A 12,595-nucleotide genomic window follows, 5' to 3' on the forward strand; every position below is an offset into this window, starting at 1 on the left:
AACGAAGCGCGTGGCATCAAACAAGCGTCTGCTCGCCATGTTCATTGTTTGAAAATGCAACGTATAATAATTTTCGGTGATATACTTCATGCTTTACTCTGTTATTAATTGTTAATTTTTTTAAATTACTGCGTTATGAATCAAGAATATGAGAAACGGTTGTTTCGCCAACAAAATGGTCAAAATTCCGAAGAAGTTCTGCGAACGGCCACCCCTGTAAAAGAAGTCTATGGTGATCGTTTTATTCCTTGCCGCAATCCGTCTTCTTGGCAAGTAAGTTTTTCTCTTTTGCAAGAAAATATTAAATCTTCTAGCCAAAGTAAGAAAGCTAAAGACACAAGTTCAGATTGTTCGAAAGATGGGGTGGCTTATACATGCTTATTAAAAAATGAACTGTTGGGAACTGCGATTGAAGATGTTAAAGAACAAGCAGAAGAAAGAAAAGCATTCTCTCCTTGTGAAGGTAGAAATTCAAATTTGTTTAATTATCGTGTCTTGGACAATTCTGTAATTAATGAAGCATCATCCCCATATTCATTATCACCAGTCAGCAGTAAAAGTCAGAAATTGTTAAGATCTCCCAGGAAAGCTGCTAGGAAAATATCTCGTATCCCTTTCAAAGTACTGGATGCTCCCGAATTACAGGACGATTTTTATTTGAATTTAGTAGATTGGTCTTCAACAAACGTTTTGAGTGTAGGACTTGGTACTTGTGTTTATTTATGGAGTGCATGCACGTCACAAGTAACACGTCTTTGCGATTTGTCTGCAGACGGAGACACTGTTACTTCAGTATCTTGGGCTGAAAGAGGACACTTAGTAGCTGTGGGAACGCACAAAGGGTATGTTCAAGTTTGGGATGTTATTGGGAATAAATGTGTTTCTGTTTTAGAAGGACATTCTGCACGTGTTGGTGCTCTTGCTTGGAATAGTGACATTCTATCATCAGGAAGCAGAGACCGCTTAATTTTACAAAGGGATGTTCGAACACCTTCTTTGACACCTGAGAGGCGATTAGGAGGACACCGTCAAGAGGTTTGCGGCCTCAAGTGGTCACCAGATAACCAACATCTTGCATCAGGTGGTAATGACAATAAATTATACGTATGGAATATGAGTAGTCTTGCACCCATTCAAACATATACAGAACATTTAGCTGCTGTTAAAGCTATTGCGTGGTCCCCGCATCACCACGGTCTTCTTGCAAGTGGTGGTGGGACTGCAGATCGTTGCATACGATTCTGGAATACTTTAACAGGACAGCCTATGCAGTGGATTGATACTGGCTCTCAAGTTTGTAATTTAGCATGGTCCAAACATGCATCTGAATTAGTTAGTACACATGGATATTCTCAGAACCAAATCCTTGTGTGGAAATATCCATCTCTAACTCAAGTAGCAAAACTAACTGGCCACTCATATAGAGTATTGTATTTGGCCATGTCTCCTGATGGAGAATCCATTGTCACAGGAGCTGGAGATGAAACCTTGCGTTTCTGGAATGTTTTCAGTAAAGCACGATCACAGAAAGAAGCAAAATCAGCTTTGAATTTATTTACTAGCATTCGTTAACAAATTTTGAATTATTTTTTTAATAGAAAACTTAACAAATCTGTGTTTAATTATTAATGCTTTAATATAAAATTTCACAAGCATTTTGGTTAAAATATGTTAATATTAGTAACTTTATTTCCCTAACCGTAAATTTTGCAAAAAACCATAACCTTCTCACTTATAAATCTTTCAATTTGCTCTTAAATTTAAATTACAAAAATTGTGTTCTGCATTTATTTAGATGTGTGCAAAAATCTTAATCTTCTAAATTAACTGATATTAGCATCATTTTTACATCTAATATACCTGGTGAAGTCTTAAATGGTACATTTAACAAAATATATTTATATATATATATAATTTGAAATGATATATTATTTATAGTTATCTTATCTTTGTGCATCTTACATCAAATAGGACAATTTTTTTATGTGAATGAAAAGAAATTGAGAAAATCAATAACTGTGCATATAAAATTTTATCACATTTTGATTAATAAACTGAATGTTATATCTATTTAAAATTTTAATACATTGATTTTTGTTATATTTATTATAGTTTTAATAATTTTGTGTGAAAAGTTCTTTTACTATTAATTATTATAATTTTTTAAGTTCTAGTTCTCTCAGTGTATTTCAAGTATTTGTTAAAACGTAGTTTTTGTATTAAGTGAATTGCGTATACTGTTATATTAGAAGAATTTATGTCTTTTTTCCAGGGGGGATACATTTGATTTGTTTGTACATTAATTTCCTGCTGCAAGGAAAAGCTGTTGTAGAATGTTTTTGAATAAAAAAAATTATCACTTAAAAACTTTAAAAAATGTATTATTTCAAAAGTACATGCCTTAAGTTCATGTTTAAAAGATAAAATATCTTTCTTTCTAATTAAATAAGCTATTAAAGACTAAAAATCAATGCCGTTTTCAATATTATAGTTTTTTAAATTAATTGAGTGAGTATAGTATAATGAGTAGAAAAATGGCTATATATAATTTTTGAGGTTCTGCTGTATAATATGAGAAAATGGTCTGGAACGTACAATGTTTGTTAATAGCTAAAGTAATACATTCTTTTTAATAACATTTGGAACATCTGTCATCAGTAAAATAAGAGATTTAATCAAATTTTCATTCTTTTATCTAGTAGGTTTTTTTTTTTTTTTTTTTTTTCTCATTTCAAATTAATTTTAGTCTTCATTCTTGCATTACTATAATTTTCATCATTTAAATTTTTTGTGTATATCTTTACATGTATTTCCCCCCCCTCATTCATACGTCCTTTTTCTTTATTTAAATATCTTTTTAAAGTTTCTTGAGTATTTTTAATAAATTATTAAAATTTGATCAATTTATATTTCTGTATTATTAAATATCTAAATGGTTCATTTCGTATATTTATCAAATGAATTATTTTTCTTCTATTATTTCTTTCTCTTGTCGATGTGGTTACATTTGTTATTTGAATCTAAATGTACCATAATTTAATGTAGACAAAAAAAAAAAAAAAAAAAAAAACATACATTGGATGTGGTGTAATCAAGAGATTATTTTTCAAATTTCCGTGTGTATAATTTAAATTTTAATACATTATTATTAGACATAGAGGATAAAACAACCATTTATTGAAAAACCAGTTTTTTCTGCAAATTTTCGATGAATATATTGTTTATTAACATAGGTAAATGTGTTGCTTTGAAATTTTTATTTTGTTCATTAAATAATACTTATATATTCATAGTTATAGTACTTTTGAATTTCTTTGAATCCAAGTCATATTTTTTTTTTTTAAATTTAAAGCTTAAAACATTTAATTTTAAAATGTGTAATCAACAGATCTCTTGTAATAAATATATATTCTTATTTGAGAGTCTGTAAAAATGTTTCTCTTATAATCAGTGTAATTGCATCAAGAAATGTGCTGCTTATTATATTGGGAAAATTGCTGTCATATGCCTAAGATTATCCAAGTATAATTCTTGGTTAAAAATCAAAATCTAGTTTTAAGAAACAGCTAAATGTAATATATCCAACTCTGGCATGGAATAAGTGCCTGTATATATCCATATAATAATTTTTTTTTATTTCAGTATAAATGTTGGTGTAATTTTAATAATTTTTCAGTGATCATTAAATATCCTGGAACTGGGATAATGTCTGGCCATTGTTTTTAAAATTAATAGAATAAATGGCTAATCTTTGGAATATGGTAACAGGTAGTTTGGCGACATTCATGGATGATACCGAGTATGTGCAATTCTTAAAAACGCGACAAGGAGTGGGCGATTCTGCACTTTCTCCCAATTTCGCACCTAATCTTCGTCATGATTAAGCATTTTTGTTCCATAAAAGTTCTAGCATAAGCTAGGCTAGCAGATTGTTGGAAAAAAATGTTGTGTAAAAAAAAAATGCCTTCGTGAAAACAAAATGACGTCCAAAAAAAAAAAAAAAAAAAAAACTAGCAGGTTGCTGTAGCATGGTTGGTTGCCAAAAAATCGCCAAGTTACCATAATCTGAAGATTAACCGAATAAATATGTGTTTATTTTTTATAATTAAGTGTTAAATCAATTAGACTAAATTATGTGTAGCGACTCTTAAATATATGGTAGACAGATCAATACTTATGTATGAATACAATTTATTGATATTTAAGATTTATTTTTATATTCTACACATTATTTGAAGGCAGTTTTGTAATATTTATATAATCAATATATGTTCTGTATGATCCACTGTGAATAGATTTACACTTTGCAAATCCTTTGATTAAAAAAAAAAAAAGGATACTGAATATCTTGCTTAGGCCAATAAAGCTCTGTTTTCTTTTACACTTTTCAGTAAGCAGGACATCACTTGACATAGAATCTAACTGTAGAGGAAAATTGTAGTCATAAAATAAGTTTCATGAAAAGAATGAATTTTATTAAAACAAAAATATAAATACTTATATAAAAGTGCGTGTAATTATCTCAGTCAACAGTTGTGCAGTTTTTTATTCCTAGTCACAAGTGATAGGATTTGACCAGTATGAACTCTTGAGATTAAAATAATCTATAGTCTATATTAGAATAGTTTGACATTATATAATCTATGAATAATTATCAGAAAGGAATGCATAAACCTTCAAACCAGCATCTATCCGCTGTGCACTTTTCTTCTACTGCTTAATGTGATTGTGTTTAATTTATCATTCGGATATTGTTATTGATTCTCCAAGTTATGCCTGTTTTTATAAGAAAACTCAGAAAATACATCTTTTATTGTAATCAACAATTCATATAATGATGAAACTGAAGTCATCAAATAAGGTCAAAATAGATTATAAAAATTGCAAAGTGGCGGAGAAATGACACCAGGCAGCTAGATTTCAATTTAAGTCAAATTTTGAAAATCAGGCAAAAAATGCTACCGTAGTTTCATGTGTATTTTGAATATATCTGTTGACTTTGAGGATGAACAAACACAATTTTTTTTTTTTTTTGGGAAGGGGGGAAAAAAAAAATTCCCTGAAATCATCTATGATAAACTAAGGTTGCTTTTATGCTTATCTCTTCAGCAGTTGCAAGATTAAGCAATTCTATCTCTCCAAATATGCATATCTGTCAGATACAGTGGGAACAGATGGCACTTGTCTTTTCCCTAGATCCTTTATGTCATTATCTATATGAATGAAAGGAAAATTTGCCTACACCTGTATAGAAAGTTAATATTTTATACGATTTTTAATGAAATAATAAAAATAGTATGACAATAAATTTAATGGAAATAACACTTTTATTTGCCATTATATTTTTGCATATTATTAATTTATCAGTAATGCTGTTTTAGTAATAATGTACAAATCAATAAGATATGTAAACGTATAATAAAAAAATTTAACGAGTGTATATTTATATTTTTGTTGTTTGACTTCTAAATTAATATTTGTTTGGTGTGTTATTGTATCTTAATATATTATTTACCTAAAAACCCCTTTTTTTGTGTGGTAGTCATTGAAACACGTAATGATGCAAAATGTGGCATTTCACACTATTAAAATCTTACACTGGAATCATTTTCAGAACTTCGAAAACATCCAAATCATTTTCATTATCTTAGAAGTCAAACAACAAAAATCAGTGTTATATTTTCAAATTTTCACTCTGAAAATTTGAAAATATAATGCTGATTTTTGTTGTTTGACTTCTAAATTAATATTTGTTCGGCGTGTTATTGTATCTTAATATATTATTTACCAAAAACCCTTTTTTGTGTGGTAGACATTGAAACATGGAATGATGCAAAATGTTGCATTTCACACTATTAAAATCTTACACTGGAATCATTTTCAGAACTTCGAAAACGTCCAAATCATTTTCATTATCTTATAAAATACTTTTTTCTTCAGAATCAGATGCCTCAATCAAAAAAGAAATATGTTTTAGCTTTCTGTGATACCATTTCTCTAGCTATAACACAAATTCAAAGTATTGCAATAAAAAATTCCTTAAAAAAGCTGCCAAATTAACCCTTATTATAATGTGAAATATGCATTTACTTTCTGCAACTATCTATACCAAGAATCAAGTATTTAGAAGTTTAACTCGGTCGTAATATTAAAAACCATTAAATTATTATCAGGATTCTGCATTAACATCCCTGCTTTATGCTTTTATGATCCTCCCTATTTGAAATTGCTTTTTATTATAGTAAGTGTGTATTTCAGTTGCATTGTATGTAATTTTTAGCATTTTGAGGTAAAGTGATATTTTTACTATGTTTTTCCATCAAATTTAAATATTTTCTCTCATTTACAAAGCCTATTTTTTTTTTTTTTTTTTTTTTTGAGAATTGTTAAAACTATTTTTTTCCTTTTAAAAGATTTTTTCATTTTTATCTCTCTAAATAAGTACATTATGTGCTTGCCGTAAGCATTTACTTACTTGGTCTTCGAAGAATAATATTTGGAATGGTTGACAGATGGAAATGTTAGGCTTTTAACCAGAAAAATTTGTAAATTATGTTGAAATTAATAATTATTGGATAGCTGTCAATCTTCAGAATTCGGTATTTGAGATTGTGCATTGCAGTTATAATTAATAAATTTGCTTTGCTTAAAAAAAAAAACCTTTTAGGTTGAAGGATGCAACACAGAAAATATCAGATATAAATAATATAAAACATCACTGCCTATAAATTCCCCAGTGACAAAGAATTATCTCGTTCATAAATGTGGCATATAAATTACAAAAGTCCTGTGAATTATTTTAATACAGTTAAAGAAAATCTTGTACTGACATTATTTGTTGTATAAAACTTTTGTGTAAGACTTCAGTCAAACGAATATTTTTTTCAATTGTTCTGATTTTTGCTTTCCTAAATTATATTATTGCAAATTAGATTAAGAAGAATCTATAAAATTTTCAGTATATTTCAGAATTTATTGCTTAGTAATCATCTGTATAAAGCTATTAATTAAAACAAATAACAGTTTCTGGAAAAAATATAACATTTACAATATTTTATTTTAGTTTACATTAATATTTTATATGCAGGATGTACAAGAAAATAAAGTAATTTGTATATGATTGATTTAGCAGTTTTATCTGTGTAAAATATTTTGAATATTCAGCTGTTTTCTTGCATCTCGCTAGCTATTGAAGAATATATGTTTACATAACTGAGATATTTCATTTGAATTGGAAAAAGAAACTAAAATCTATAAATTTATTTGCAAAATAATTTAAAATACTTTCATTTGATTATTGATGTATGTCTATTTATCTAATATAGATTTATATACACAGATTACTTAAACAATTCTCTTTTACTATATATTATGTGTTGAATAATTGCTTACAAGCCCATTGTTTCACTTTAACCCTTGGGCAGTTGTGAGATTAAGCAATTCTTTTTCATTAAGTACATGCAATTCATTTGACACACTTTTGTGCATAAATGGATGCAAGCTGAGCTCATTGGTTACCATCAAATGTTTAAGAAATTAATCAAATTGTATAGACTTTCAGCTTATGATAATTTTTGTGAAGTGATGTGTCTTCTTAATAAAAATACATGTAAGTTATTTTATAATTTTTAGATATTTTTATTAAAAGATGGCACTTATGAGCTATCATGAAGAAAATATTTGGTTAGTAAATTGTTCCTTATCCTACTCAATACTTATCATTTCATCTGTTGAAGAAAGTTTATCTGATGAGGAAAACATTGATGTAAGGTGTCATGTAAAAACTGAATTTTATGAGATAAAATTTTTTGAATTCTACAGTTCAGAATTTGATATTAATGCTTTTCTACTTCGTTTTTTACACAACAGATTATTATTATCTATGTAAGATAGACTTACAAATTTGAGTTATCATAATGTGATAGATATATTTTAGAATTTTAATTTAAAAACTGATGTGCATCTTTAAATTAATGTGTGTTATAGCTATTAATTACATTAAGATGGTTTTTTTTACTTTGCTTGATTTGTTACATTTCATTTGTATTATTTTTTCTTGTATCAATATGACTGTTCATCTATTCATTGACATTTTGAATTTCCTTATGAGACTTGTATAAAAATTTTAAGTTTTCATTTCAATTGTACTGAAAGTTCTCATGTGATGTCATGGTCTTTCTTAATTTCTTAAATCTGAATTATAAAACTGCCTTAAGAACATTTTGTCAGTTAATAAATTCAATTTTATGGAATTGTGCTTTTTGTTATAATTCAAAAAATCTGTAATATATATATGAAAGGAATACAATATATATATATATATATACATATAAATATTCTTAGTTGAGTATAATTGTAATAAAATATAAGAGCTCATATTAAATAGAAATGTTTTATTTTAAAGTATAGAATTGTGTAGATTGTGGTCTTAAACTGGTGGTTCCTAGATGAGTTTTGAAGACATTTCAGTGATGTATTTGTTGTAAATATGGTGGTGTAAAGATTTAAAGATTTTAATTATTTGAAGTCAGAGTTCATATTTTCATTTCTGTTAAAAATGTGTGTGAATAACACACCACAAAATCTATACATGGAGCTAATTGATTTGTAATGTGATATAAATTTTATTTAAAGATTTGAAGGCACAGATTTCGTTAACATTTATTCGTACCTGAAAAAAACTCAATTGTGAATTTAGAGTAGGAATAATCGTTTTGTTTGGGAATACATTTATATGTAAATAGCTTTTTCACAGTGAAAAATAAATAAGAAAGGAATCTAATTTTTAGTAGTTTCTCTCTAAGGCTACAAACTTTATCTGAACTAGAATATCATCAATTGTCAAACAAGTGAATAAGAAACAGGAATGATTTATTATTATAATTATTTACATATAGATGAATGTTGTTTTATTTATACATTGAAGAAAAATTTGATACATAAAAAAGAAACCAGGTTGCTATTATTTATTCTTAAATTTTGCCCCACTTGGTAAATTTCCTCGGAAAACTTGTAAATTGTTTAATGATCAAGTAAGCATTGGTAAATTTCCTCGGAAAACTTGTAAATTGTTTAATGATCAAGTAAGCATGTTATGATTACTTGAAAGAAATGACAATCTATGTGGATTACCAAGCATTACCAATGAAAGGAAATCTTTTTATTTATGTTAGATAATAAATATAATATGAATTTGAATATTTCTCCTTTGCGATATTATGTGTGTTTTGACAAATATTTAGTAAATGAAATTTAAAATATTGTTGATTTTGTTAATAAAGTTTTTCTTTTTGTTAAAAAAATAATAATTAAAAAAAATAAACTTCTGGCCCAACAATTGTTTTCAGATAGTGTAATTGGCTGCATAAAGTTTGAAACCACTGGTCTATTTCTTTAAGTCCTGGAGCATATGCACTAATTTATTCTTGGTTTTTAATACATATTTGTATTTGAAATAATATAGAAACAATTATGTCTTGAATGACAAGTTTTTGTGAGATATAGTGCTTTTTTGAATGTTGTATATTTTTACATTGAAAAGAATGTTGTAATATCAATTTCTATTACTATGCATAAACGTATTTCATTTAAATTTAACACCAATTATTTTCATGATTTTTGTAAATAAACTATATTGAACTTTCTTAGATGTATATTTTTAAAACTACTGTTCCGTTTAGAAATTTAATACTGTAATAAAGTGGTGTGTTTTCTGCTAGTAGATTTCTCTCTCCTCATTTGTGTGAAATAGCTTAAATGCCATAAAAAAAATTGTATCTGAATTTGTAGTGAAACAAATTAGCTGTGCGTTCGTTATTGAAAATAATCACTTAATTGTTTTCCAGATATGTTATGATATTCATAAACTGAATTCAGTAATTCCAAGTTATTATATATATGTACATTTATTTTACATAACACTTTTGCATATTTGAAAAATGTAACTGAAAATATGAATCATTTTTCTAAATATGCATCAAACGTTTCATTGCATATCTAATTATTGTAAAAATTCAAAATTACTTCTTGAGAGCCAGTACACATAGCAGTCATCAGCATGAAATTCATTTTTATGCTAATATTGTGAAAAATCTTGTTACAGAGCTTGAGATGATTATCTTGCAATTTTTTATACTGGAAGTACACTGCTCAAAACTGTTAAAAGGTATCGTAAGTTCGGTATGAAACAGAAATATAATATATTAGTATTTTAATAAAAATAAAAAGTTTCAAAATTTTGGAATATGCAAATTTTGTCTGTGACACCGAAAATTAAGCGATTATTATAAAAACTCAAAAGCACTAAATCCATCTCACCATCATGACTTTACAAAATTGGTCATATGAAATGCAATACAACTTAAATAATTTGGTATCCTGGAGAGCCATCTGTTCTTTAGAGCTGGCCAAATGAAACCATTTTGTGAATACCTAAAGTTTCATTTGTAGAGTAAGGAATTAATTTTTACAAAAAAAAAAAAAAAAAAAATGCTATGCAAGTCAAGTATTTCACACCAATGGCAAGAGGAAACTACTGTTTGAATGCCACTCTTTTGAAACATCTGAGTGCTATGATCACCTAAAGTTCAACTCTAACTGTTTGACATGAACTCCAGAGTTTGACAGCCATCTGTTCTTTAGAGTTGACCAAATGAAACCCATTTTGTGAATACCTAAAGTTTCATTTGTATTTTAGGGAATTAACTTTTAGAAAAAGGAGATGCTATGCAAGTAATGTATTTCACACCAATGGCGAGAGAAAACTACTGTTTGAATGCCACTTTTTTGAAACAACATCTGAGTGCTATTGCCGCCTAAAGTTCATTTCTAACTGTTTGAAATGAACTCCATAGTTTGAGTTCACATGCTTGAGACCATTAGTTTGTATTTCTTTATGAACAGACCACTGTGATACCTGCAGAAAGTGGGCACATGAGCACCTCAAATAGAGACTGAATGGATCTTTTCAGATGAGTTCCACTCTTAAGTATACAACCTAACAAATAGACAGCTTAACATTTGAAGAGAATGTGGCAGTTGGAATTTGTAGGAAGCGGATTGTTGGTCTGAGCCAGTACCTCTATGAATGCCTGTGTATAATCAGAATAATGACATGCCATATTGTGCTTGGCTAATATGCAACTTCCTTTTCAATGAAGGATTCCTTTGAATAGGTTGATCAGTATGTTTCCTAGATATAAATCCTTCAAACATGTTTGGAACATTTTAAGGAGAAGGGTTGCTTATCATTTCCAAAAACAGTTCAACAGCCCAAAACCTCTCTTCTACAGAAGTGAGAGAATACCTCAGGCCCTCCATGCCTCATAAGTCATTATCATTGCTTTTAATTGAGAGAAAAGATGCATCATATTAAAACTCATTTGTATCTTAGAAATTGTACTTTTAATTCATTTTTATAACTTGTACAAAATAAGTTTTTTTTTCCCAAAATATATATATATAATTTCTAGTTCCACGCATTTTCCTTTGTTCTAGCTTACAACACCCATGGATCATATGTCAACTAACAAAACATTCTCTTATCCATAGTTTATATCCAAAATAATATCTATTTATTGTTTTGAGACTGTATTTTGAATAATAAGATAATTACAAAGAAATTGGGATTTATGTAACACAAAGCAATTACCATTTATAAAGCCTTTGTAGCCCTCTACTTGATCTAAGCTTAAATGGAGAACAAACTGTCATTTATTTGTGTCCTAGATATTTCTGTATACCACCCCGGTCTTTCCTTTCCTTTTCTCACTACTGCCGTGTGTAGCTTGCAGATAGCAAGCTGTATACAGGTTGTCATGAATTAATAAATACACTGATAGCAAATGCATGAGTATGTCCGGAGGACAGGATGCAAATTGAAAGAGGGCGTGACTATTTTGTCATGTGAGGCTATAGCGGCATCTAGTAGGCTGGAGAGATGCTGGTCGAAGTTTCAGGAACAGTGTGCATTTTTACAAATATTCAGTGCATAAACTCATCGAAGTGCATTTTTTCACAATTAGAAAAACTATATACAAAAATAAAATACGTATCTACAAAGTAAAAGTAGGCAGGGAGTCCAGCTGAAGCAGTCAAAGATATCTCTTAGTAGAGGTCTTCTGATTGGCTGTTGAGACGAGTATGCGAAAATCATGAAAAATTTGATATTTACAAAATATTCAATTGCAGAGACAAAAAAAAAAAAAAAAAAGTAAACTAGAAGTTGAAATAAATAAAATAAAAGAAATTTGAAACAAATAGGAGCAGTGAGATCACCCCGGTATGGGTTGCAACCATCTAAATCAAATCGAAATAAAATTCCAAGTTCTTCAAAATAAGTTTTTGTTTTATATTATTGTCTGACAGGAAAATGCAACACCTTCAAACAATGAATAGAATATGATGAAAATTGGGAGACAGAATGCATATATAAGTAAGTGATTTTAATTTTAAAAATGTTACACAATACAGCAATCAAATACATAGGGCAATTGGCACAAAGAAAGACCACCTCTTGCAGCAATATAAGAAGAAACCATTTGACATACAGATGGAGGAGAGGGATCAGCATGCAGATTGTGTCCCAATACATGGA

The 12,595-nt window shown here is 28.4% G+C and overlaps 1 protein-coding gene across 1 annotated transcript; it reads left to right on the forward strand.

The window, feature by feature from the left end:
* The first annotated feature begins 65 nt into the window (after positions 1 to 65).
* fzr (fizzy and cell division cycle 20 related) lies at positions 66 to 12,216 on the forward strand. The gene has a single exon (XM_085821034.1). It carries the CDS (start codon positions 136 to 138, stop codon positions 1,570 to 1,572), a length of 1,437 nt encoding a protein of 478 aa, XP_085677160.1. The 5' UTR covers positions 66 to 135; the 3' UTR covers positions 1,573 to 12,216.
* The last annotated feature ends 379 nt before the right edge of the window (positions 12,217 to 12,595 follow it).

This window comes from Stegodyphus dumicola, chromosome 7 (assembly GCF_044657685.1).
Source record: "Stegodyphus dumicola isolate Sdum_Otavi_A_Nest chromosome 7, ASM4465768v1".
In the NCBI taxonomy this organism is placed as follows: domain Eukaryota; kingdom Metazoa; phylum Arthropoda; class Arachnida; order Araneae; family Eresidae; genus Stegodyphus; species Stegodyphus dumicola.

Excerpts from the sequence above, each read along its gene's own strand:
- fzr (XM_085821034.1), top strand. The coding sequence starts at position 136 with ATGAATCAAGAATATGAGAAACGGTTGTTTCGCCAACAAAATGGTCAA.